Consider the following 23,852-nt stretch of genomic DNA (forward strand, 5'->3'; position numbering starts at 1 on the left):
GCGCCGCCCCGGCCGGCCCAGGGGGAGGCCCGCCCCCCCCTTCCCGGCCTGCCCCGGGCGCCCCCAGGCCCCTCGCCCACGCGCGCCCTGCACGCGGCGCCCCGGCCGAGTTGCCCCTCCGCTGCCCAGGCCCGTGGCCCCCAAGTCCCAAACCCTCCTCTGCCCCGGCCCGTCCCTGTCTGCAACCTAGGCTCACCCTCTTCCCAGCCCCAAATGCAGCCCCAATCTGGTCCAGCCCCACCCATTGCCTGATTTACCTCCACCCCGACTTCACCGCCATCCCTGGTCCATCCCGACCCCTAACCCCAACCCAGTTCACATGCCAGCCCACTCCTGGCCCGTCTGCAGCCCATCCCTGTCCCTGAAAGAAAGGTCCGTTCCTGGTCTATCCCATCACTGTCCACTGCCATCTGAGTCCCAACCCCAAATCCATCCCAGTTCCTTTCCCGTCCCAGCTTCAGCCCCACTCCCAACTCCATGCTTAGCACGTGCTCTCCCCCATTCACCACCCCATCCCTGGCTGCACCCTCCTCCTGTCCTAGGCCTGGCCTGATCCAGTTGCTAACCACACTCCTCCATCCGTGCTCCATGGCCTTGTCATCTCAGGCCAGTCCAAGCCCCTTCACCACTGCCAGCCTCACTCCCCACCCAGCCTGTGCCCTCTCAGATGACCACCTAGGAAATCCCTTGCCCTCTCTCCCAAGCCTCACTCTCCTGGAAGCAGCATCGAACCCCAGACGCCCAGGGCAGGGTTCCTCCAAGGACACTCCGGGCAGAACCTCCAGGCACCTTTATTTCCTAAGGCTCTGGGCAGAGAAGGGGCTGGGGCGGCAGAAGAGAGGACACGACGCCAGGGCCTCCTGGAACTTCTCCATTCCTTGCCTGGGTGGGACCCTGAAACCCTCCACAGCTCTCAGAAGCCTTTTGCACCACTGCAAAGCCTCCCAAACCCATCTTCCCAGGGAAGGTGACAGAACCTGAGCACACTTCACCTGATCCAATCTGGGGTAGAGGAGAAGGTGGTTCCAGCTGGGCCTCCTAGTTCTTTTTTTTTTTTTTCAGTCAGAGTCTTGCACTGTTGCTCCGGTTAGAGTGCCGTGACATCATCACAGCTCACTGCAGCCTCCAACTCCTGGGCTCAAGCGATCCTCCTGCCTCAGCCTCCTGAGCAGCTGGGACTACAGGCGCCACCACCACGCCCACCCAGCTAGTTTTTCTATTTTTAGTAGAGATGGGTTCTCACTCTTGCTCAGGCTGGTCTCAAACTCCTGGCCTCAGGCGACCCTCCTGCCTCGGCCTCCCAGAGTGCTAGGATTTACAGGCTTGAGCCACCGCGCCCTGGCTTGGGCCTCCTAGTTCTGAGCTGGTATCCCAGGAGAGGGAGGGCAGTGTGTGCCTATGTCCAGCAGTGGTGGAGAACTCCTTTAAAACTCAAAACATCCCATAGGCCCTGACTCAAGAACTCTTGGTGCCCACTCTGCCCATGGCCCCCACTAGAGTGAGGCCCAGGCAAGGTCAACTTAGGCTCTGTGCCCTAGACCAACTGGCCATTAGGTGCAGTTGGGGTGCAATGGGGATCCCTAAGTGAGTGGATGACACAGGGTAGGGAAGTGGAGGGGTGAGGCGCCACGGGGAGGACAGAGCTTCAGCCATCCCCCACCATCGGGCAGCAAGAGTAGGATTCTGGGCAAGGAGGAGATCCTGTAGCCTCCAGGATTCTAGGGAGGGGTGGGCAGATGGCCGGGCATCTGCATCTCTGGCCTCAGCCTCTTCCTGCTTCCTTTGACTTGTCCTAGCTCACAGCTCCCCCTCCCCCGCCAGGCTCCTGCGCACTCAATCTCAGATCCCCAAAACAGAAGCGCTAAGTGGACCCTTCCTCAAATTCCTGCCTCCCCACCAGCCACCTACAAACTCTCCAGCCACACCCACTCTCACCCCTTGCCACCAATATTTTAATATAAACTTTCTATTTTAAAATAGTTTTAAATTTACAGAAAAATTACAAAGATAGTATAGAGAGTTCCCGTACACCTCACATCCAGTTTTCTCTATTTTCAGGAGGAGCAAGGGGGTTCCCCACTGGTCTTCACACCCTTCCCCCTTACGCCATCATCATCCTATCATTTCTACAGGATGTACATAGACATCTGTCACCTGTGATCTGTCTCCTACCCCCATTTTCCCTGGCACTGCTCTGGCCAAGATCACCAGGGATCCCTGAGTTGCCAAACTCAGTGGACCTGTAGTTCTGGACCTTGACTGGTGGGAGTGGGTGGCCACCGGTCACTCCGTCCTCTGAGAGCCTGCCTCCTTTCAGCCACCGGCTGCCCCAGAAACCCATACACCCAGCCTCCTTGGTGGGTAGGTGCCTCCCACCATGCCTTCATGTCTGCCGCCCCCCAGGATTGATCACCCTTCAAGTTACTGACATATCTCCCCCCACACACTGGGAGGCTGGGATCCCACACACTGGGATCCAGTGGCTTCTGGATCACCTGAGTAGGAAAGATGAGAACAAGGGAGGATGCAGATGCAGAAACTGATCCCTTGCTCTGTGACCTTGGCTAAAATGCTTCCCCTCTCTGAGTTTCCTTTTGATAACCTGTTGTGAAGATAAAACGTGACTGGTTGGAGGGTTAGAAAGGAGAACCCCCTTCCTCCTCATGGCCCCACCCCCTCCCTCCACCCGCACCTTCCTGTTCTTGCTCCCCCACACCTCTCAGGAAGCTTTCCAGGCTGAGGGGAGGCAGCAAGACTTTTCCAGCACCAGCTGATGGAGCCTTCTCTGGCCTCATCTTGCCTCTGCAAGACCCCGCCAAGCACACTGCCAGCGTGCACACTGCCAGCGTGCACACTGCCAGCGTGCCCACAGCCCTGCCCGGGCAGCTGCCCCGCAGGCCAGACATTCGCATTCACCACATTAACTCTGCTCTGACAAGCCTGTTGCTGATGGTGTGATCCCAAACCAGCTGCCTGACCCATCCTGGATCACTCGTCTTCAACTGTAACATGGGGATGGCAGTGAGGGGACCTACCTCCTAGGGTCAGTTTGAGGATTTAAGAAAAGTATCTAGAAAGTGCTTAAAATGGTAACAGTACATAGTAGGTGCTGTCCATGAGTTGGTTGTTATTGCTGTTTTACAGATGGGAAACCTGAGGCTCAGAGAGGGGTGGTGACTTACCCAGAGGCACACAGCTGGTGAGTGGCAGTCTTGATGGGAACTCACGTCTGTCCCATGTCACTTCAGTGCACCACACCCCCTTCCTGCTGCCCCCCAGCACCCTATTTCCACACCCAGGGGCTAGGCTGGCCTGGAGTCTGGTCAGGAAAATTTCCTGAGGCTCCAGCTATGAGGTCCAGGAGGGGAGCAGGGGTGGGGCCCTGAGCACCAGGGAGGAAGTGCAGGGGACATTCCTGGTCAGGCCTCCTCTGCCTTGCCCCTGTCTTCTGGTGGAGTTCCCGCGATTGGCTCCAGATGGGGCATGTGACCCAGGCCTGTTTGGGTCCTACCCAGTGACTACTTCAGCGATGGACTCGTGACCCAAGTCAGTGAAATGTGTGTCAGCCCTGGGACTTTTGCTGGAACCATTAAGAAAGGCTCTCTCTGTCCACTGAGGTTGCTGAGCTGGCAGAGTGAAGGCCTGGCACTGGTGGGGAACATCCCTGCTAATAATGGGGACAGCCTCCTCAGAATAAAGCCAGCACCGAGGAAGGCAGGGCTGAGAGATGGAGAGAGAACGAGAGATTCCCACTAACACCCATGGGTGCCTGGATCCAGCCGGGTCTGGAGCCGGAGCCGGTAACTTTCTCCGTCAAAGTAACTCTTTTTGCTTAAACTAGCCTGAATTTCAGCTGAAAGAGTCCTTCCTAATCTACCTGGTCTCCAAGTAGAGGTCAGTTTGTCAGTGACAAGGGACATGGGTGAAACCTGAGTTGATCTTCCAGTGCCTGGACCCTGAGCAGGAGGACCCAGTCTGGTCCTGGGGTCCTTGGTGACCACCAGGAAGTGTGCAGTCTCCCTGCGCAATCTCCCAAACAGCTGGCCCTGGCCTCCTGGCTACTCCCAGGCTCTCAGTTAGCAAGGTGACCCCCATGCCCCCTGGAGCGCTGGCCCCCTGCCCTCCTCCCTTTAGGCTCCAATTGAGGAGGGGCCTGTTCTCTACTCTTGGGGTGCGCTTTGCATTCAGGCTTATTCAAGTTCGAATCCCAACCGTCCCCACTCCCTGGGTGACCTATGGCCAGCCCTCTAACCCATCAGCTCTTTCCTGCGGCAGGGCTGCTAGGAGAGTTCGGAATTGTGTGTGTACTTTCTGTGTGTACCAAGTCCATGTGGGCCCAGCACTGAGGAGGCTGCAACAGAATCATCGGTTCCTTCCTGGGTACTCTGGCAAAACAGTTCCTCACCCTCCACCGCCTCTCTCCCTGCTGACTCCAAATGAGCTCAAGTCGCTCCTGAGCTGGGAAAGGCCTCCCCCCACTCCCAGGCCTGCTGCCTCTGCGGTTGCCCACTCAGCTCCCTGCCATGGGCTCTGCCCCCTCGGCTGGGAGACTGCACTCCCCAAGGGTGCTAATGGCCTCCCCTGCCTGGCACGAGGACATTCATTTCCCAGTTCCCACGGCCTCCACCCACACAGCCTTGCACCCCAGCTTTGGAACACTGTGATCCTTGCAGCTCTGTGATGGGGGCACACGGGGGGCTTGCCTTGGTCTTGGATCCTTGGAGCAGCATCCCCAGGCCATTCCAGCTGGGTGGCTCTGGACAGGTCACTTGTCCTCTCTGAGCCTCAGTTCCCTCATCTGAAACACTGTTGCCTTCAATAAAATCTCCCCTAAATGTGTTATGATGATTAAATGACATTTAAGTGATTTATGTGTCCAGCATCCAAAGTGAGGCGGCCTTCAGATAAGGTGCCTCATGCTTGCTTTGACTTCCGGCAGGGCCAGCTGCTTGCACCCAGGATCCAGGCCCTGCTCTCTGCTCATCTCCCTCCTCTCTCCTTCCCCACTCCCAGCCACCATCTTTGGCAGACACTTCCCAGATTGCTCTCCCCACCCACATCCTGGCCTTTCAGCTAACCTTGCCTGTCCTCTTGGCCCACCCCAGCCAAGCCTCTTAAAAGAGCTGTCTGCACTCTCTCGTTCCACATCCTCACCACCCTCCCGCCTTGTTCCTCTTTAACCCTGGCAGCTGCCCCAGCTCACAGCTAAACTGATCTGGCAAATGTCACCTTGTTGCAAAATGCCAAGGGGACTGCTTGGCCTTATCTGCCTGGTTGACACTGTTGGCAGCATCTTGAACCACTCTAGCCCTGCCCTGGCCCCCCTGGCCCCAGAGCTCCCCGGAGGCTGTCATCCTGCTCTCCACCCAGCGCTGCGATGCTGGTGCTCCTGCTCTGTCTCTTCCCTGTGCTGAGGCCCTGCTGTCGTCATGCTGGATTTGATTCATATTTATTACTTTTTAATAGGATTTAAAAAATCAACTACAGTTGCCAGTATTAAAAAAACAGATCTCACATAAAAATCTGAGCCTCTAGACGCTGTCGATAAACCAGCAGATCTGGCCACACTGTTCAGCATTGTCAGGGGCAGCCCTTGGTGCAGGCTGAGGGGTGGCTACCCCCAGATGGGCTCCCCACCACCACTGCCATAGCCCTGTACTCTCGCTTGCTTGTATCCATGGAAACCGAGGATGGACTGAGAGGGCTTCATGGTTCAAGAGAAGTGGGAGAGAGTACATTTCCTTGCGGAAGTGAAAGATACTGTTTAATATGCCAAGGATGTCTAGGTTGAAAGACAACCACATGCCACATGCTTTCCTGCTGATGTCACCTGCCTGGGCCCTGCTGCCCGGCTCTCCCGGGCATCAGTTACGAGCCTCTATGTTGACCACCCTGAACCTGTCCCAAGTTCATTCCCATTGAGTCTGAGGTGAATCCAGACTTGAATCTTCAGCTGCTTCCTGAATTTGTCTCCTAAATGTCCCACAGGCACCTCATTCAGTCATTCAGCACACATTTACTGGGGACCCACTGCATGGCAGCACCGGTTCCAGGCTCTGGCTCTGCGTGTATTCTCCAGGGGCTGAGAGAGATCACAACAGAGAAGCCCTTCTCACCTCTTGTGGGGGATTGGCCAAAGGACCTATTGGAGGTCTCAGGCCAGGGACCCCCACAGGATAGGTGGCCATGGCCCACTGAGCTGTCCTGGCCTAGTCTGGGCCCTTTCTTCAGTTCCTCTTCAGTCCAGGCCTGGGACAGGAGAGATGACAGTCTCTCCAGGGCAGTGGAGGGCATCAGTGGGAAGCAGGAAGACCAGAGGAAGACGGAGCCACGCCTAAAGCCTCCAGTCCTGAGAACCAGGCAGAAGTGAGCCTCTCAAGCGCCTGCTGGGGAATGATGCTCAGGACGGTGCCCCCAGCTTCAGGCCTGGCTTCTAGTTTGGCCTGTGGCTCAGTAATCTCACTCAGGCCTCCTAACTTTTCTGAGCCTCACCTGGAAAATGAGGCTCTCGCAGGGGTGCTGGGAGTGTCACGTGAGGCAATATGAGTAGGCTTAGGATAGACTGGATGCCTCACCACGTTGCCATCCCTCTTCTCCTCACTCCTCATCCCTAGGCCCCCACACTGGGCTCGCTGGGACCTGTCACTGGGTCTCACCTCTGCCATATCAGTGTCAGTTCCTCCCTTCCCTGGCCCCCTCCCCACCCCGCCCCTTCTCCCTGTCCCCCTCCTCAGCTGTTCTGTGGCCTCTTCCTACAACACAAATCTGAACTGGTCCCTTCACTGTTTCAACTCTTCTGTGCCCTGCCCTGCCCTCAGGAGACTGTCCAGGCTCCTTGCTGGCACTTGTGGCCTCCCAGGACCTGCGGACTGCCCTCTTCAGCCCTGCCTTCTTCCGTTCCAGTTCTCAAGTGGTGGATGGCAGGTGGCAGGCAGCCCCTCCAGGCCACCGTGCTCCCTTCCTGCAGATCCATCCCAAACTTCTCTAACCTCCAGGTCAGGCCAGACCAGGGGCTCCCTGCAAGGCTGTGGGCACCAGGCCTAGCACACAGGGTCCTGCCTGTACCTTCTCCTGCTGACCGTGCATCCTCCATGTCCCCATGATAAGAACTACCAAGATGGCCCACGCTGGGAGAACCATCTTAATCTCCACCCTGCTAAATGCCTCAGATTCCACATTCCTGGTGCATGGGGCCAGGGCACATAGGACACAGCTGGATACAGGTTTATTGTGGCACTGCAGGTGAACAGGGGCGGTGTGGCCAGCACCAGTGTGCGAAGGTAGTGGGGGAAGTGGGGGGAGGTGAGGAGAGTCGGGCAGGGCCTAGGGAACCCCAGGCTCGGGCCGGGAGTCGGGGTTGGGGCAACCATTGTCAGCTCTACCCAGAAATGCTGGGCAATGACTGCAGACCCCTCGGGTCAGGGGAGCCATGGCAGCAGTGGGTAGCAGGGCTCACACGTGGGAGAAGGCATGGCTCTTGCACAGGGGCTTGTCCTTCTTGGAGTAGAAGGTCTTTCCTTCCAGGTTGATCTGACATATCTGGGAACAGCAAAGGTCCAGTCACATGGGGCTGGGGGTGGCAGAAGAGGCCCCTTCCCGATCTGTCATGTATCCCAGAGGTGGGGGTGGGGCTCTCACCGAGCAAACAAAGCATGTGTCATGCCAGCTGAAGCCCAGCGCCTCCAGGAAGCGGTCCCCAGCATCGATCTTGAAGTCACAACCGCGGCATTTCGTGCCAAACATCTTCTCATAGTCTGGGGATGGAGGCAGAGAGGAAGGGGGCCTGGATTTGCACCTGCCCCCCCCCCCCCGGCCTGTCCCTCCTCCCCCTGGCTGGGATGCCCCGTACCTCGCTCGCAGTAGGGCACCCCTTCCTCCATGTAGAAGGCCCTGTTCCGAATGGGCGTCTTGCAGGCGGCACAGGTGAAGCAGTGCACGTGCCAGGTCACCTTCAGGGCATGCATGATCTCCTGGGAGGAGGAGGCAGTCACTCGGCGGCTCAGCCCCCCCCTCCGGAACTCTGGACACAGAAGGCTGGCCTTGGGCCTTCTTCCTTCTCATGGTTAATAATGCACAACTCCCATACTTCTGCCTCCAACCTTGAGGTCTCCACTGGGCGTCCACAGGCATCTCAGACTTGCCATTGTCCAAAGCTGAGCTCCAGCTTTCACCCCGACCTGCCCCTCCCCCGGCCGCCCCACCCACCCACGGCAGCTCCCCCACCACTTGCTCCAGCCACACCCGCTTCCGCTCACGGTCCACATCAGGTGCACCGGTAAATCCTGCCGGGCCCACTTCAAGACACGTCTGGATTCGGACTGCTGCTCACAGCCTCCCTGCTGTGCACTGTGGGCACGGCCAGCTCTGGCCTGGGTGACCACACTAACCGCCCTGTGTGCTCTGACCCCTGCCCTACAGAAGATTCTGACCCTGGCCGCCACAGGGGGCCTCTGCACCCAAGCCAGGCTGCATCCACCCCCTGCTCAAAACCCCGTAGTGCTGCTCCGAGTAAAAGGCTGGTGTGAGAGGCTGCCGTGTGGCCTTGACAGTCATGGAACTGTAGCTGCTGTTCTCGCTCACACTCCTGTGGCTCCTGCCCGAAACTGACGTGCCAGGTGCACCCTCTTGAGGCTTTACACTGGATGTCCCCTCGGCCTGAATCACTCTACCCCACGTATCACAGCCTCACCCCTCACCTCCTTCAAGTTTCTGCTCAGATGTCATCTCCAGGAAGCCCACTCTGACCACACCGGTCCACGCCCCAGACGCTTTCCCTATGCCGCGCTCCCAGCTCCTCACTCTGCGCTTTCCTCTGTAACACCTGTCCTCCTAACACGCCACCAGATAATCTGCTTACTGTGCCTGTTTCTCCCTGGCTCTCCCCACTTCTTCCTGCTAAAATGTAAAGTCCAGGAGGGCATGAAGCACCCACTGTTTTATTAACTGATCTACCCCAACAGTGCCTGGCCCGTGGTGGCCAGTTAACCTGGCTCGCTGCAGGCAGGAGGCAGCAGAGGCTCCCAGGGCTGAGCTGGCCTCCCCAGGACCCCTGGGCCAGCCAGGGCCAGCAGCAGTCAGATCTGGGCAGGCTCGGGGCAGTGTGGGTCTGGGGTGAGGGGGTGGTCAGAGCTCTGTGGTCCAGACCTTGCTTCTTAGCTGAGTGACTTGGCCAATAGCTTTACCTTCTCCTGAGACTTGGTTCTGTGGCTTGAGAACTGGGAACCTAATCCCAGCCTTGCAGGGCTGTTGTGAGAAGGGCCCTGCGCTTGAAGCAGGGGGCCCCACACCCAGTGCCTGCAGGGGCCGGGTAGCGCCTCCTGGCATGGAGGAGCGCCTGTTCTGCTTCTAAGGGCGGTGCTGCTGGGTTCACTCAGGAATGCCTGCCTAGAAGGCTCAGGTTGAAATTGAGGTTACGTACTAAAATGAAATCTGATTTTTATATGTTGGCCATTGATTTAAAAATGAAACAGTGTGGCCCAGGCAAGACAAAAGTATGGGTGACAAGTAGCTCTCAACAGCCTATTTCTGCCCTCTGCAACATCTGTGTCATCTTGTGTGCACCTTGCAATCACATTGGCCAGCAGTCAGTGCCACCCCTACTTCAGTGAGTCCCAGAGAGAGCAACTTGCCCAAGTCCATGCAGCCAATACATGGCAGAAATGGGTTTGGTGCCCCGGTCTGGCTGGCTCCAAAGCTGCCTGTTTCCCATGGCCTGGTGTTGCCTTTTTTAAAGGAGCAAAGGGTTGACCCTAGAGGGAATGCAAGAATCTGGGCTTCGAGCTGGTGGGAGAGGGGTTCTGGCAGGGCTGAGGGCCGGGGGCCGAGCTGGGACACAGGGTTCTGCTGGTGTTCAGAAGAACCTGTGGCCCAGTTATCAATTTCTCTTTTACCCGCTAAAGTTGCCTTAGTCCACCTGCCTCTGCTGGCACAGCCGCATAGCACGGGGCTCCAGCTCCGTCTGAGCTCCCTCCACCCGGCCCTCCCACCCCAGAGGCCTCACAGCCCGCCCAGCTCTCGCCTCATCTCACACCCTTCCCAGGAGTCACCTCTCGTCACCTCTCATCTCACACCCTTCCCAGGAGTCACCTCTCGTCACCTCTGGTGACACAAGCTATGCCCTCTCCTGGGATCCTTCCTACTGGTGTTTAACTTCCACTTAGCGGCCACTTCCAGCCACTTCTTCAGGTGTTTACTGATCACGTCCTCTAAACAGGCAGGTGCCTACGGCCATGGAGGGCCCCGCTCTCAACCCGGGGCCACACCTGGGGGAGGAAGACGGAAGGGCGAGGTGTGAGGATCTGGCCCAGTGGGGGGAGGGTGTCAGGGAAAGTGTTCCTGAGGAAGGGATATTTGAGTCCCAGAAGAGAAGGAAGGAAGGAAGGAAGCAAGGAAAGGAAGGAAGGAGGGAGGGAGGGTGCTGCAGAGTGTCCCTGGCAGGGAGGACGGCCTGTGCGAGCAAAGACCCGTGGTGCCAGGAAGGGACTCATGCGGCGGGAGCACAGGTGAGGGCGCTGGTGGTGGGTGATGAGACTCGAGAGCTCAGGACCCCCAGACCATCCCAACTGGGCCACGTCCCTCTGAAGTGTCCCCCTACCCAAACTTCCCTCCAACTTGTCACAACATTCCGGTCCCCTGTCTTGCTGTCCCTGTGCTATGGCCTGAGCACTGGGCACGGCAGGCCTGGGGCCAGTGGCAAGGAATGTCTCCAGGGAACTGCCATGCCACAGCACCATCAGCTGCAAGGTTAGACTCCTGCCTCCCGGGGACTCCTGAGGGTCTGTCAGGATCTGGAGCCCCTGCAAGCGGGAAGCCAGGCCCCACTATGTTCTCGCTACATACACCTCAGGCCTTTCCTTTCGTCCCATCTCACTTCCCTAGCTGTGAACTCCATGGGGTGAAAACAGGGCTGTTTGCACCAAATCCTGGGCTCCAGGGTGGTCATGTGACAATAGTTCCAGCCAATGAGATGAAGACGGACACACGGGCCTGGCTGGGGCAGCAGGGCCTGCCACCCAAGGCTTACTCCAGCCAGAAGCCAGCCAGGCCCTCTGGGCCTCACCTCCTCATCTGTGGCAGAGCTGATCCCTCCTGGCCCGGGGTGGGGTGGGACGAGCCAGCAGGTAGAGTGCAAGCAGAGCACTCAGACAACAGTAGGGCCTTGATCTAAGGAAGCAAACCCAGATGCTGTCCCTCCTCCTCTTCATGCCTACTGATGGAACCCCCATTTTTTGCTGGGCACATGGTTGCCCAAAATAAAGACCATATTTCCCAGCTTCCCTTGTAGCTCGGTGTGTCGTGACTGGGTACTGACCAATGGGATGGAAGCAGATGGTTGGGTGGCAGCACCCTCTGAAGATGGATGCCAAGGGGCTCTGGCCCCGTTCTTCCCCTCCCACCTCCTGCTGGCTGGGATGTGGACATTTTGGCTGAGGCCCAAGAGCCACTTTGGCTATGCATGGTAAGCAGGAGGAGATGACGGCCGAGCAACAAGATACAGGAGCCAACCAGAGCAGTCCCAGACTGCCCATGCCTGGGCTTTTTTAGGTAAGAAATAAGCAGCCGTGGCCGGGCGCGGTGGCTCACGCCTGTAATCCTGGCACTCTGGGAGGCCGAGGTGGGCGGATCGTTTGGGCTCGGGAGTTCGAGACCAGCCTGAGCAAGAGCGAGACCCCACCTCTACTAAGAATAGAGGGAAATTATATGGACAGCTAAAATATATATATAGAAAAAAAAAATTAGCCGGGTATGGTGGCGCATGCCTGTAGTCCCAGCTACTCGGGAGGCTGAGACAGGAGGATCGCTTGAGCTCAGGAGTTTGAGGTTGCTGTGAGCTAGGCTGACGCCACGGCACTCACTCTAGCCTGGGCAACAGAGCGAGACTCTGTCTCAAAAAAAAAAAAAAAAAGAAAGAAAGAAATAAGCAGCCGTTATTTTGAGTTTTCCATCACTTTGGTCAAGGTAACACTCACTGATATAGACATCACCATCACAGGGCTCTCCAGCCACATCTGGAAGCCCTGCCTCTAGATCCAAAAATAAGGAGGAAGGGTGAGGTAGGGAGAGCCTGAAGTGGGCATCAGGAGGGCCTGGGGCTGCTCCTGGCTCAGCCTCCATGCTCTGTGCAGACTCGGGCAGTTTCTGGCCCTCCCTGGGCCTGGGCTCCCATGTATGCACAACAGGAACCCTTCTCAGCTTGCCCACCCTGACTGTTCTGCCCCTTCCCCTCCAGGGTAAAGAACAATGGCTGGCTCTGCCTTCAGCCTGTGACACTCTCTGAGTCCCCTTGCCCAGTGTGAGCTCCTGGGGGCAGGGCCCACATCTGTCTTGTTTGTGTGTGCCCGGTATGGGGCACACCTCCTGGCATGCTGTCCACATCTAATGAAGAGAATAAGTCGGTAGAGACGGCCCATTACTTTAGCTGTTTTTTAGAGATAGGGTCTCACTCTGTTACCTAGGCTGGAGTGCAGTGGCCTGATCATAGCTCACTGTAGCCTCAAGCTCCTGGGCTCAAGTGATCCTCCCGCCTTAGCCTCCTGAGTAGCTAGGATTATAGGCACATGCTACCGCACCTGGCTATTTTTTTTAGTTTTTGTAGAGACAGGGTCTTCCTATGTTGCCCAGGCTGGTCTTGAACGCCTGGCCTCAAAGGATCCTCCCACCTCAGCCTCCCAAAGTGCTGGGATTACAGGTGCAAACCACCATATGCAGCCTACTTTTAGCTCTTAACGTGCACTGACCCAAATCCCAAGCCCAGTCCTGAGTGGCAGCAGGTTTTCCCAGAGGAAACCGGGTCAGATTACGCTCTGTGTTTACCCTCCATGGGAAGAATAGGATTTTCAGTTACAAATTTTTGAGTCTGAATTTCTGGTTTTGCCACTCAATAGTCTCGTACACTTAAAGCCCAGCGAGTTATCTTCCAGAGCCTCAGTTTCTCGAGCACTAGGTACAGCGGACGCTGAGGATTAGCCTCTCAGAAGCCTATCTCAACTCTCTTCCTTTTTGCCTTTCCCTGTCACTGAGGCTGGACAGCTAAATACTGCATCTCCCAGCTGCCCTCGCAGCTCGGGGCGGTCATATGATAACAGTTCCAGCCAAAGCGATAAAGATGGAAGCCCATTCCCAGCTTTTCTTCCAGAGTGCAGAGGTAAAGCCTATTAAAAGAATGCCATTGCCCCTTCCCTCTCCTTCCTGCCTGGAGTGAGAACAGCAGCCTGGGACTTGAGCGGCCATCTGGTAACCATTATATGATAAGGTTGGGAACAGAAGTCTACATGCTCGGGATTCCGGAGCAACAAGGTGGGAAAAGCCTAGGCCCCCAAAGGCATGCTGGACTGCTGTTCTGGCCCTGGAATTCCTGTGACTGAAATAAAGAATGCTCTCTGTCAAAGTCTCTGCAGTGGGGCTTTCTGTTGCTGCAGCTGAATGCAATCCCAACCGGCGCAGCCACCCTCTCTCACTTGAGCGCTTCCCTTCCTACAGCAGCGTCACCCTGGTTTCATTATAGCGAACCACGCATTCCCTCGCTCTTGGTCTGGGGTTCAGGCAGCTCCCCCCAAGCTCCAGGGCTGGGTGCCACTGACGCCTGGTAATCGGACTCACGGGCTTGGTTCAGGGATAGTCATGTGACCCAAGCCAGGCCCATGCGCATCCGCACAGGGACTTTTGGTGCATCACCTGGGACAGAGTGATCTCTCTTTCAGCCTGTGGTACTACGGCGACTTGTAACCCTGAAGATACTGCAGCACCATCTCTACTGCCTTCTAGGGCAAAGCGTGCTGGGGCAGGAAGCCAACGCAGATGAGAGCAGAAGCAAGCGACAGAGTCCTGATGACCTCAGTGCCTGGACTCAGCTGGGCCTGAAATTAGCGCCTTGGGCTTCACAGTCATTTGCCATGAGCCAATACCTTTCTTTTTTTGATCGAGCCCTTCTGAGTAGGACTTCGGTCATTTGTTGAGAGGATCCTGCCTAATATAAAGTGAGACCAATATAGCAGCCTGCTTATCAGGCTGTTAAGGGTCTGAAGGGCTTATGCAAGGAGAGCCCCAGGCCCAGGAGCTGCTCAACACTCCTCCACGCCGACGGACATGGGACTCACCTTCCCACCCACCCGCCAGCCCCACTCACGCCAGTGATCTTCTTCTTGCACTTGGCACAGCTGGGTGCATACCGCACATCGTAGCAGGGCGGGCAGAAGATGGCGCCCTTCTCCTCGAAGAAGCCGCCCTCTTCCACAACCTTTCCGCACTGGCTGCACACGAACTCCTCCGGGTGGTATGCGTGGCCCAGCGCCACCAGGTAGCGCCCCCTGAGGGGGAGGCGAGGGCAGTCAGAGGGAACACGTGATGAGGAACAGATGAGGCCGGGCTTTCGGCCAGAGCCCACGTGGGTCTATTGACCACCTATTAGGAAGCCTTGGGTGGGGAAGTTCATTCTCCCCACTTTCCAAGACACGCTTGGACAGTGAGAGTGATGAAGCTTGAAGAGGGCCAGCTCAGTCACACTGTACTGCCTGACGACAGGAGAGGCGGTTTTAGAGCAGAGAGGACCGAGTGGGGGCTGACAACTTGAGTCTAAGGAGACAACCCTGAGGAACTGGCCCCTGGGGCGGGGGGGGGGGTGGCGCAGGAGGCCCGGAGTGCCAAGGACACCTGGGCAGACCCTGGTGCCCACTCTGTCCTGCCTGCCTGTTCCACCCAGCCTGGGGAGGGCCCTGCATGTCCCAGAAGAACAGGGGTATCTGAAGGAGGGCGTCCTCTGCAGAGCGTCTGCCTAAAAACTGATGAGAGTCAAGAGCAGGCCAGGGACAGGGCTGAGAACCAGGAAGCCTCTAGAATTTAGCACAGTGATTCCAGAGGCCTATGTGACCCTGCTGAGCCCCAGGGAGCAGTGCATAGAGGGAGGGGCCTTTGGCCTGTCTGCTGTCAGAGCAAAGAGGGACTGAGAGCAAGAGGGAGAGGCAGAGGGGCTGGGGGGGCAGGCCCTTCTTTGCCCAGAGCAGTGAGTCCTTGGGTGCAGCTTCGGTGTGGGGGGGGCCCCTTCTGCCATTTCACAAGGGCAGATGCTGCCACTGGTTAATGTAGTTTGGGATTAAGACTCTGGGGACCCAGGCCAGGTCCCTGTCCCCCTACTCCAACTGGGAATTGAATCCTTATTGTCCCCCAGTGGCAGCTGGGGTAAGACAAATGGGTAGACAGTCTGGGGCCAGACTGCAGGCCAGGCAAGGTCAGGGTAGGAAATGAAGGGGCCACCCACCGGATGACCTTGTGACACTGGTGGCACACGGGAGTCTTGCCGTTGCTGCTGCCGCCCCCTCCTGTTCCCCCTCCAGCAGCCGCCTGCACGATGGAGGTGCGATTCTGCAGAGGTGTGGGCGTGGCCGGCTGGCTGTGCCGGGTCAGCACTGTGCTTGTTTTGTCTGGGGCATAGCGCTCAGCGAATGCAGGGTCCACAGCCCAGGGCGGGCGGCTGGTGGGGCTAGGGGTGGTAGGGCCTGCCAGGGCCAAGGAAAGTGGCTCCAGAGAGGTGCCCAGGGACCCCAAAGGACAGGGGGTGGAGCCCAGGGCAGCTTTGAGGAGCACACCACCCCCATACCCGTTTGAGGAACCCACCACCCCCATACGTTTCCCTAAGCCCAAGCCCACCCTCTCTCACCAGGCCAGGGTTCCTGGGGTGTAGCTGAGGCTGGGGCTGGGGCTTCCGTCCTGGGCACCTGGCTGCAAGATCTGCCATTCAAGGCCCTGCATGGCTGAGGCTCCTGACATGGCCCCTCCCCCCATCCTGGGTCCAGCTGGCCCCACGGGAGATGCCTGGGTGCATAAGAGCTGCTGGGCTGGACTGCAGGTTCCCCCCGGGGTAGGAGGGGAGGACAGCTTCTCCTAGCCACGCACAGCTAGCTGGACTGTTGTCTGGAGCCGGGAGGTAGAACAGGGTTCCCACTTCTGGGGCAGCTCTTGGGGCTCCCCTCATGCCAGAGAGCCTGCCCTAATGGCAGGGCAGGGCCCCCTTTGCCAGGCACACCCTCCCACTGAGACCCAGAATGGCAGGTCCCACACTGAGTCTGAACCATCGAACATCCCCACACCCAAAATGCAAACCAGGCCCACCAAGATAGAAGACAGAGGCAGAGCAGGCAGGACTGAGAATGTTTATTTCCATGCCTGAGGCAGCACAGACCTGGCAGACAGCAGGACCACAGGGCAGAGAGGGAAGCCAGTGGCAGACAAAGCCAGGCCCCAGCCAGGCGGGCTGCCAGGGCCCGGCCAGCAGGAGGCTTAGGCCAGGGGCAGGAGAGGGGTGGTGAGGTAAGCAGAGGCTGGAGGCATCAAGGGGGGTGCCAGGGGCAGGAGGAACAGAAAGAGGGAGGCAGAGAGGGCAGCTGGCCGGAGAGGGCCAGGCTACGACTGCACGTTGAGCACGTGGGCAGAGCGCTGGTGGTGCCAGTCCCGAAGGCGTGTGTAGCATGGGCTCTGCAGCTCCAGGACATACTTTTCCCTGAGGGGCAGAGAGAGCGAGGAGGAAGTGGAAGGAAGGAGAGATGGAAGGGAGGCAGGAAGGAAGGAAGGGAGGGAGGAAGGGGAATGGAGAATGCTAGCTGGGGAGCCCCAGGAGCAGACACCGGAGTAGTGGCTACAATGGAAGAGGCAGGAGGTGAGAGAGAGGGGCTGGTGCCTGTCTTTTTACCTTGATTTCTTCAGGTGTTCCTCATCCGGGTCTTGCACTGAGAGGACAGAGGCGGGCATTGGCCAAGGGCAACAGAGGGTCAGCGCTCAGGTCTGGCTGGGGCCAGGAAAGTCCACCCTGCCCTGGGCCAGCACTTACTGAACTCCGTGCCCGTGAGGTGGGCAAGGATGCGGAAGGAGCGGGACTGGCCTGTACCGGGCCGCGGCCGCCAGTCCTCCGTGTTTTCCATCAGCCGCTGCTTGCTGGCATCTGGGGCCAGTGGCCGGAGAGGCTGTCTGCGGGGAGGGTGTGGCTCAGAACCTGCTGCCAGGCTGGGCAGTGGGGGCAGCCCCTCCCAGGACCTGGTGCAGGTGGGCTACCGTGAAGGGAGGGAGTGGGGAAGGGCAAGGCCGGGGCCCACTGAGTGGCTGGGCGAGGGACAGGAGGGCAGTCAGAGTGGAGAGGAGGCAGCCAGGGTGGGGAAGGGCTGCTGCCCACAGTGCAAAAAGGAAGGAAGAGAGGGACAGGCAGAAGGGGCTCACTGACTTGTCAGGGGTCTGCACCTGTGAAGGAAATAAGACAGATGGACAGATAAAAGGACAAAGGACAGACACACGGGAGGAAGAAAGATGGGGAGGGGTCAGAGCAGCCGGGGGTAAGGCAGCACTGACTGTCCCTGGCTCAGGTGGCCTGGCACCACATCCCAACCCTGGGCCACCTGCCAGGCGCTGCCTCGGTTGGAGCCGCCCGAGGGCGGTGCCGGGCAGGAGCCCCATCTTTGGGAGAGGCCCTGGGCCTGCGGCCCCCACCCCGACCACCAGGGGTCGCGGCCACACGGTTCTGCCGGGCAGGGCGCAACGCAGGAGCAGCAGCCAACAGCGGGCGTGGGGCCGCGGGCGGGCGGCGGGCAGGGCCACGTACCCATTCTGCTGCGGGGCGCTGTCAGCGGGCAGGGGCGCCCCGAAGGGCCGGGCCGTCTTGTTGAGGGAGGCGCTGGGTGCAAAGGTGTACCGCGGGGGGTCCGCGGCGGGGGCCAGGGCCTGGGCAGAGACAGAGCGGGGCAGGGCGGGCAGGGGTGGGGGTCTGGGTGGCAGCGGGGCGACGCCCCAGAGGGCTCCAGCTCCGCCCCACACATCTGGCTGGAGGTGAGGGGGAGAGGGCCACTCAGGTTTCCAGAGGCTCATTTGGGAGTGATGGTCTCAGCCCAGCAGGGCCCAGGGAGGACCGAGTGCGGGTTGGCACACAGCGCAGGCAGGCAGGCAGGCGGGCGGGCGGGCGGGAGGCAGGCGGACAGACAGGCAGACATGCGTGGTACCCGGACCGCGCGGCAACCCCCAACTCCACTCCGTGTGCCCTGGACACCTCCCCAGCTCCAGCCCCGGCCTCTCCCCTTTATTCCCAGCCAGGGATCGGGGCACCGAGGCTGTGCCAGGGAGGGCAAGTCAGCCCCGGCGACCAAGCCCACCCTGCCCACCGCCCAGATGTCCCAGCCCGCCGCATACCTTCTGCGGTTTGCTCTGAGCCGGCTGGGCCCTAGGGGAGAAGCGAAAGCGTGATGGCTGGCCAGGCCCAAAGGGGTCCCCACCCGCAGGTGGCACCCACACACCTGCTGAGACCCAGGCTGAGGCGCTCCCCGCAGGCACGGATCTTGTTCTGGGCTTCGATGTGCGTGAGGCCCCCCGCGTTCTCACCATCGATGCTTAGCACCCAGTCGCCCACAGCCACGCCGGCCTGCGCAGCCTTGCCTCCCGGAGTGAGCTGCGGAGAGGTGAAGGGTAAGGAAGGCCCAGACTCAGCAGACCAAACTGAGGCCAAGGGTAGGCGACCCTGCCCTGCCCTAAGCTGCCCCACTTTGAGAACCCACAGACCTGCTCTTTCAATGTATTTCTAGGCAGCTGCCGGATACTAAAGCGACCTAGATGGTGGCGCTCACCGGGGCTTCACAATTACCCTGATCACACTGCTTATTGATTTACTGGCCTCCACAACCCTTCCCCATGGTCCAGAAAGTGTTAGAACATCAACAAACAACCACCTTTAGGCCAAAACCCAAGCCTTCCAGCTAGGACCACAGCCTTTTGAAGCTCCTGCTGGCCTCTTGCTCAGGTCAGTCCACCTTCCAAATGTGCCCGCTCGCCTGTGCACATGGCAGCATCCTCCTGACACTGCTGGCGGCTCACTCACCTCTCATGCTCCACCACCCTGTCCTGGGGCCACCTGCAGGGACCTGCCAGGACCCCTTGTAAGCCGGGAATAGGCCCGGTCATCTCCCGGTTCCCTGTGAACAGTGTCTGACTGGGGCCTAAGGTGTAAGCTGGGGCCTCAAAGGCTGTAAATGGGTGTCACCTCCAGGCCCTCGATTGCTCCATCGCTCCCCTGGCTCCAGTCCTTCAGGCCCTGAGTTGGGAACTGCTGCTTCCTATGGCACATGAGGGGAAATAGTAGGCTGGGAGGAACGGTCACCACCAGCATCAGCTGAGACCATCAAGGAGGACTTCTGGGAAGCAGCAGGCCTTGGCAAAGGAGAATGGCGTGTGCTGCCTAGCAGGTGAGAAAGTCCGCTCATGACAGCTTCAAATGCCAGGGGAAGAAACCAGGACTTGGCCTTGAGGGTAGAGGGACTGCTTGCAGTTTTAAGGCCTGGGATAGGGTATTTCCCAGGACCCTGATAGAGATGACCCCCACAAACCCCACTGGGCCCAGCCCTGTCAACACAGACTGGGGTGGCTATCTGTGGGTCTGAGCCCACGGGGCCACCCAGCCATCTGGCAAGGGACCTGGAATGCACTGAGCAGGCTTCTGTGGGACAGTGAAGGAAAGCAAATTTATACTTCACCGGTGGGGGACTGGGGGCTGCCAGAGGCCCCAGGAGGCTCCTCAGGTGGGCCAGTGCACAGGCTGAGCAGAGACAGGGAGAGGGGAGGTAAGAGATGACAGAGAGATGTCACAGGGCACAGCACTGGGACAAGAAGGGAAAGATGGCTTTGACTGTTTCACGCTTGCATGGGAGGTTAGGATAGTAAGAGAGCTGGGTTGCCCCTCTTCACTCACTACATAACAGTAAGAATAGCAGCTTATATTTAGCGAGCACCCAGTATTGCCACATATTGCCACTGAATCCTCCAAACAACCCTGTGGAGTAGTCCAGGATTATACCCATTTTACATTTGGGAAAACACACAGAGAGGTTAAGCAACTTACCCCAAGTTACCCAGCTAGTAAGAGGCAGGGCCAGGATTTGACCCTGACCTTGAGGCTCCAGCACTCTAGGCACTGCTGCTGAGCATGAGGACCCAAATGAGGAGTCAGCCCAACTGGAAAGACTCCCTGATCCCTGGTTGAGTTTGGGGCCTGGATCCCCTATCTCACCTTTTAGTTCAATCCAGCCCCTTCTAATGGGCACGGGGGAGTGACGCCCTGGAGGGGAAGTGACTTACTCAAGGCCATGGTGAGTCAGTCAGAAGGGAAGCCTGGCCCAGCCACTCCCTACCCACAAGGGCTGGCTCCTGGGAGGTGGGCTGAGGCCGAGGTAGGGGTCTTGGGGTGGGCAGGAGCAGCTGGCTCTTGGAAGGGGTGGGGGTGGGGACCACTTCCTTCCTTGGAGCAAGGAGGCAGGAAGCAGGGAGGGCTAGGGGAGTGGGCACAGATCGGAGAGTGAAGCAGAAGCGTGGGGGAGGGGGCTGGAGAGAGAAGCAGGGAGAAGGCAAGCCAGGGGCAGGGCAAGGCCAGAGGGCCCAAGGAGGGGAAAAGCCAGGGGGCTGGACACTGCATGGGGTGGGGGTGAGTCAGCCTGAGCAGCCCAACCCCCCAGTCCCAGACGTTACCTCATCTCAGGCCCAGGCCCACAGCCAGCCCCATCCCTCCCTTTTCCCTCCCTCCTCCATTCCAGGGTTAGGGGAGGGGGCAGGGGCCAGCCTAGCTCAGAAAAGACCACCCCACCCACCCACCTGGGCCTAGGTCCAACTCCAGGGCTGGGCTCAGCTGGTGGCCCCACCCATGTGCTGGGGCTGCTGACAGGGAGCCTGGGCCCAGAGTGCCCCCAGCTGGCCACATCTGAAAGTCATTCCCATCAATGAAGAAAGGGAGACCCAGACCAGCCACCTATACTGGCCAGCACCTTACCAGGGCAGGGGATGTAGGATAGGTTTTCAGGGATGACAAGGCTTGAAGATTGCATAGGGGGATGTGGGTGTGGTAGGGGCACCACTGCCCTTAGCTATCCTGCTGGCAGGGCAAGTTCCAGGAGAACCCCATGGGAGGATCCCTGGGAAGAGCAGTGCCTGCCTGCCTGCCCTGGCCACCAAGCCCAGTCCCACAGACAAACTGCCTTGAGGCCCTCTTAGGCTGGGCAGTGCCTGGACAACCCTCCAGCCCACTACGGGCTGGGCTTGCTCTGGCTTCCTGCCACAGCTGCCAGCCCACCATTGCCTGGGTGGGTCTCTGGGCAGGCCGATGTAGGGGCAGGAAGTCCCCGCCCCCCGGCTGACCCCCAGGCCACAGTCAGAGATACCAGCCAAAGGGCTGGCCTCACTCACTCTGGGCAGGCAGTTTGCTCTGTGTCCCACAACTGGACACTACAGCTGGGCTGCAGCCTGGTGATCAGGCTGAGGGGCCCACGGATAGGGTGCAGGAGTCTAGGCCTAGGCCAGCCCTTTTAGGCTCCACAGACTCTAGCCACTGTTGGCTATCCCAGCATGGGGCTGCATTCTTGGGCTTATAAGGCAATCCCCCTGCTATAGGGAGGAGCCAGCCCCTAGCTCCGCCCCACCAGGGCAGGCTCTCAGGAGTTGAAGTCAGGGCCCTAGAACTGAGCCCTCTCCCACACTTCTGCTTGGGGTCAAAGGCCACTGCATCTTGAATGTGGGGGGGGATACAGGTCCCCACATAAGCTGGGGAGAGACCTCCTGTTCCTACCCACAGAAAGTGCAGGCCATCCTATGCCTCAATTTAAATCCCACTGAATGAGCCCCTCCACCTCTCCAAGCTCCCTCACCTGGAGAAACAAGATGAGGACTGCTATTCCCTATGTGGCAGTGAGGTTGAAGCGAGATCCCATGTCAGAGTGCCCTGCCTGTAGCCGGCTCCAACCATTGCTCTCTCAAGCTCAGATACTTCCTGGAGACCTCAGGTTCCCATCATGCAGAATGGGCCTACCCCCGGCCCTCAGCGGTGGCCATGGGAGCTTGGTGGAATGGCAGCAGGTACAGTGCAGTGCTGGGAACGCTCGGGGGTCCCCTCTCAGTACCCACCTAGGTGAAAGTCCTTGCAGCAGGTACCCACCACATCTCTGGCCTGTCGGCCCCTGGCTCACTCCTGCTCAGACTCCTCCCGTCACCCACTGGACATGGGAGCACCCAAAGGCCTGTGGGGAAGCCCCTCCCCAACCTAGGCTCACCCGGGAGATGGAGAGGGGCACATTGAAGTCCTTGCCCCCTTGCAGCCGGAAGCCCCAAGGTGCTGGCCCCTCCAGCACTACCTTGAAGGAATCCATGGTGCTGGCTCCTGAGAGGAGAGAAGTGAAGGTGAGTGTCTGGCATGGTGAGCAGGCAGGCCCAGCGCAGGACATTAGCCTTGGACATGTGCCAAGCAGGCACTGGCAGATGGGAGCACACCCAAGGCACAGGTAGGCAGGTATCTCATCAGGCTGGGCTGGGCTGCTGGCTGGCAGACCTTACTTTGGAAAGACAGGAGCAGGCTCCCTCCCCCGGGGACTGGGGCAGTGAGGGGTGCCCGCAACCAGGCTTGGGGCTCTCTTCATCCAGCGGTGGGCCGCGGGGCTAATTTAACACGGCCTTCCCCCAAGCCAGCCTGGAGCTTCGGACTGCGGACTGCGGACTGCGGGTGAGTCAGGGGCCGGTTCTCCTCTCCCCCGCCCCCAGGTCCCGGCAGGCAGGCCGCAGCTGGAGCCTGCTCGGACTATATAAGGCGTGTAAGCTGACACTATGCGAAGAGCCAGCGGAGGGAGCACACTGGGGCTCGGGACGAGAGGGGAAGAGGAGGGGAGGGGAGGGAGGCGGCTGGAGCGGGTCCTAGCCATTCCCAGACCAGTCTAGGCTGCTGGGAGCCAGGGCGGGACCCCTGGGTGCTGAAGGAGGGGGCGGGAGCGGGTTGAAGCCCCTGCAGAGATCGGTGGGGGCCAGGACCCCAAAGCCTGGCCAGGAGGGAGATCTATCCTGGAGCCCAGTGGGGGTGGTGCCTCCCACACCGACGTGACTCAGTTTCCCCTAGTCCTCTGCCCGGGCCCCATGCATTGGCCGGTGCCGGCCGCAGGAAGCGGCGCAGGCGCCAATCCGCCCCGCCGCAACGGGCTTCGCGGCAGGAAGGTGGGGGCGGAGGCAGGGCCCGGGCCCGCGGGAGGAAGCACAGCGCTGGCCACGAACCCCGATGCTCTTTGTGGTCCTCAGCAGGCCTCGGGCCCCCGCCTGGCCCAGCCCAAGACGCCCCGCATGGTCGCCAGTACCTGCTCGGCCCCGCCGGGGCGCTGCTCGGCTACAGGCTCCAGAGAGCCGCGCGGGGACGGGGAGCCCAAGTTGTGACCCCGCCCCGCCGTCACCAGCCGCTTTGAGCCCACGGAAGGGGCGGGGCCACAGGGCACGCCCACGTGGCCACGCCCACGCTTCCCTCTCCGCCGGTGGGAAGCCCCGCCCAATTCCTCCGGCCGGGTAGCGGGCGGCTGCTAGTGGGGCGGCCGGGGCGGGTCCTGCGCTGCGGACGCCCCGCTGGACCCGCCGCCCGGCCCAGTCCCGTGCGCCTCCCACTGACGAGTGAGGGGACGCGGCCTTCGAAACCGGCGGGCCTGGTGCTAGTCCTCTCTGAACGTTCGTTTCCTCCTTGGAAAAACGGGACAATAATCCCGCCTCTCAGGGCCGTCGGGAGGGCCGGTGTTTTAGGCACAGCCACTGGCGGCTCCAGAACTTCTAGATCGAGGGGATTCCAGCGGGGACAAGTCAAGCGGGGAAAGTTGAGGGGAGACAGGGGAGCTTTAAGCTAGATTTGCAGCCGCGCACAGCGGCTCCCGCCTGTCATCTCAGCTATTTGGGAGGCAGAGGCGGAGGATCTCGAGCCCAGGAGTTCGAGACCAGCCTGGTCAACATTGGGAGACCGCCCCCCCTCCCCCCCACCCTGCAAAAGCTGGATTTGCAGAACACTCTACCGAAGCCAGAAAAAAAAAATGGCAGGAGGAAGGGAGCTG

General features: G+C 59.6%; 1 protein-coding gene across 3 annotated transcripts; it reads right to left on the reverse strand.

Moving 5' to 3' along the window:
• Positions 1-7,208: 7,208 nt before the first annotated feature.
• Positions 7,209-23,197, reverse strand: PDLIM7 (PDZ and LIM domain 7). 3 transcript variants are annotated; one of them, XM_069476201.1, is made up of 13 exons: positions 23,121-23,197; positions 22,056-22,162; positions 18,267-18,418; positions 18,163-18,193; positions 17,207-17,223; positions 16,820-16,956; positions 16,682-16,718; positions 15,653-15,714; positions 15,254-15,491; positions 14,126-14,306; positions 7,850-7,970; positions 7,639-7,754; positions 7,209-7,539 (listed from the first exon to the last, which is right to left on the reverse strand). In XM_069476201.1, the coding sequence occupies exons 2-13, from the start codon at positions 22,149-22,151 to the stop codon at positions 7,453-7,455; spliced, it is 1,275 nt and encodes a 424-aa protein (XP_069332302.1). In that variant the 5' UTR covers positions 22,152-22,162; positions 23,121-23,197; the 3' UTR covers positions 7,209-7,452. The 3 variants fall into 3 exon arrangements, with proteins under 3 accessions (XP_069332302.1, XP_069332303.1, XP_069332304.1); XM_069476202.1 differs by lacking the exon at positions 17,207-17,223 and adding an exon at positions 17,582-17,700 and having other exon boundaries at positions 23,121-23,189; XM_069476203.1 differs by lacking the exons at positions 7,209-7,539; positions 7,639-7,754; positions 7,850-7,970; ... (2 more) ...; positions 15,653-15,714; positions 17,207-17,223 and adding exons at positions 15,721-16,492; positions 17,582-17,700.
• Between the last annotated feature and the right edge of the window lie 655 nt (positions 23,198-23,852).

The sequence above is a fragment of the Eulemur rufifrons genome, chromosome 7 (genome assembly GCF_041146395.1).
Source record: "Eulemur rufifrons isolate Redbay chromosome 7, OSU_ERuf_1, whole genome shotgun sequence".
Classification (NCBI taxonomy): Eukaryota; Metazoa; Chordata; class Mammalia; order Primates; family Lemuridae; genus Eulemur; species Eulemur rufifrons.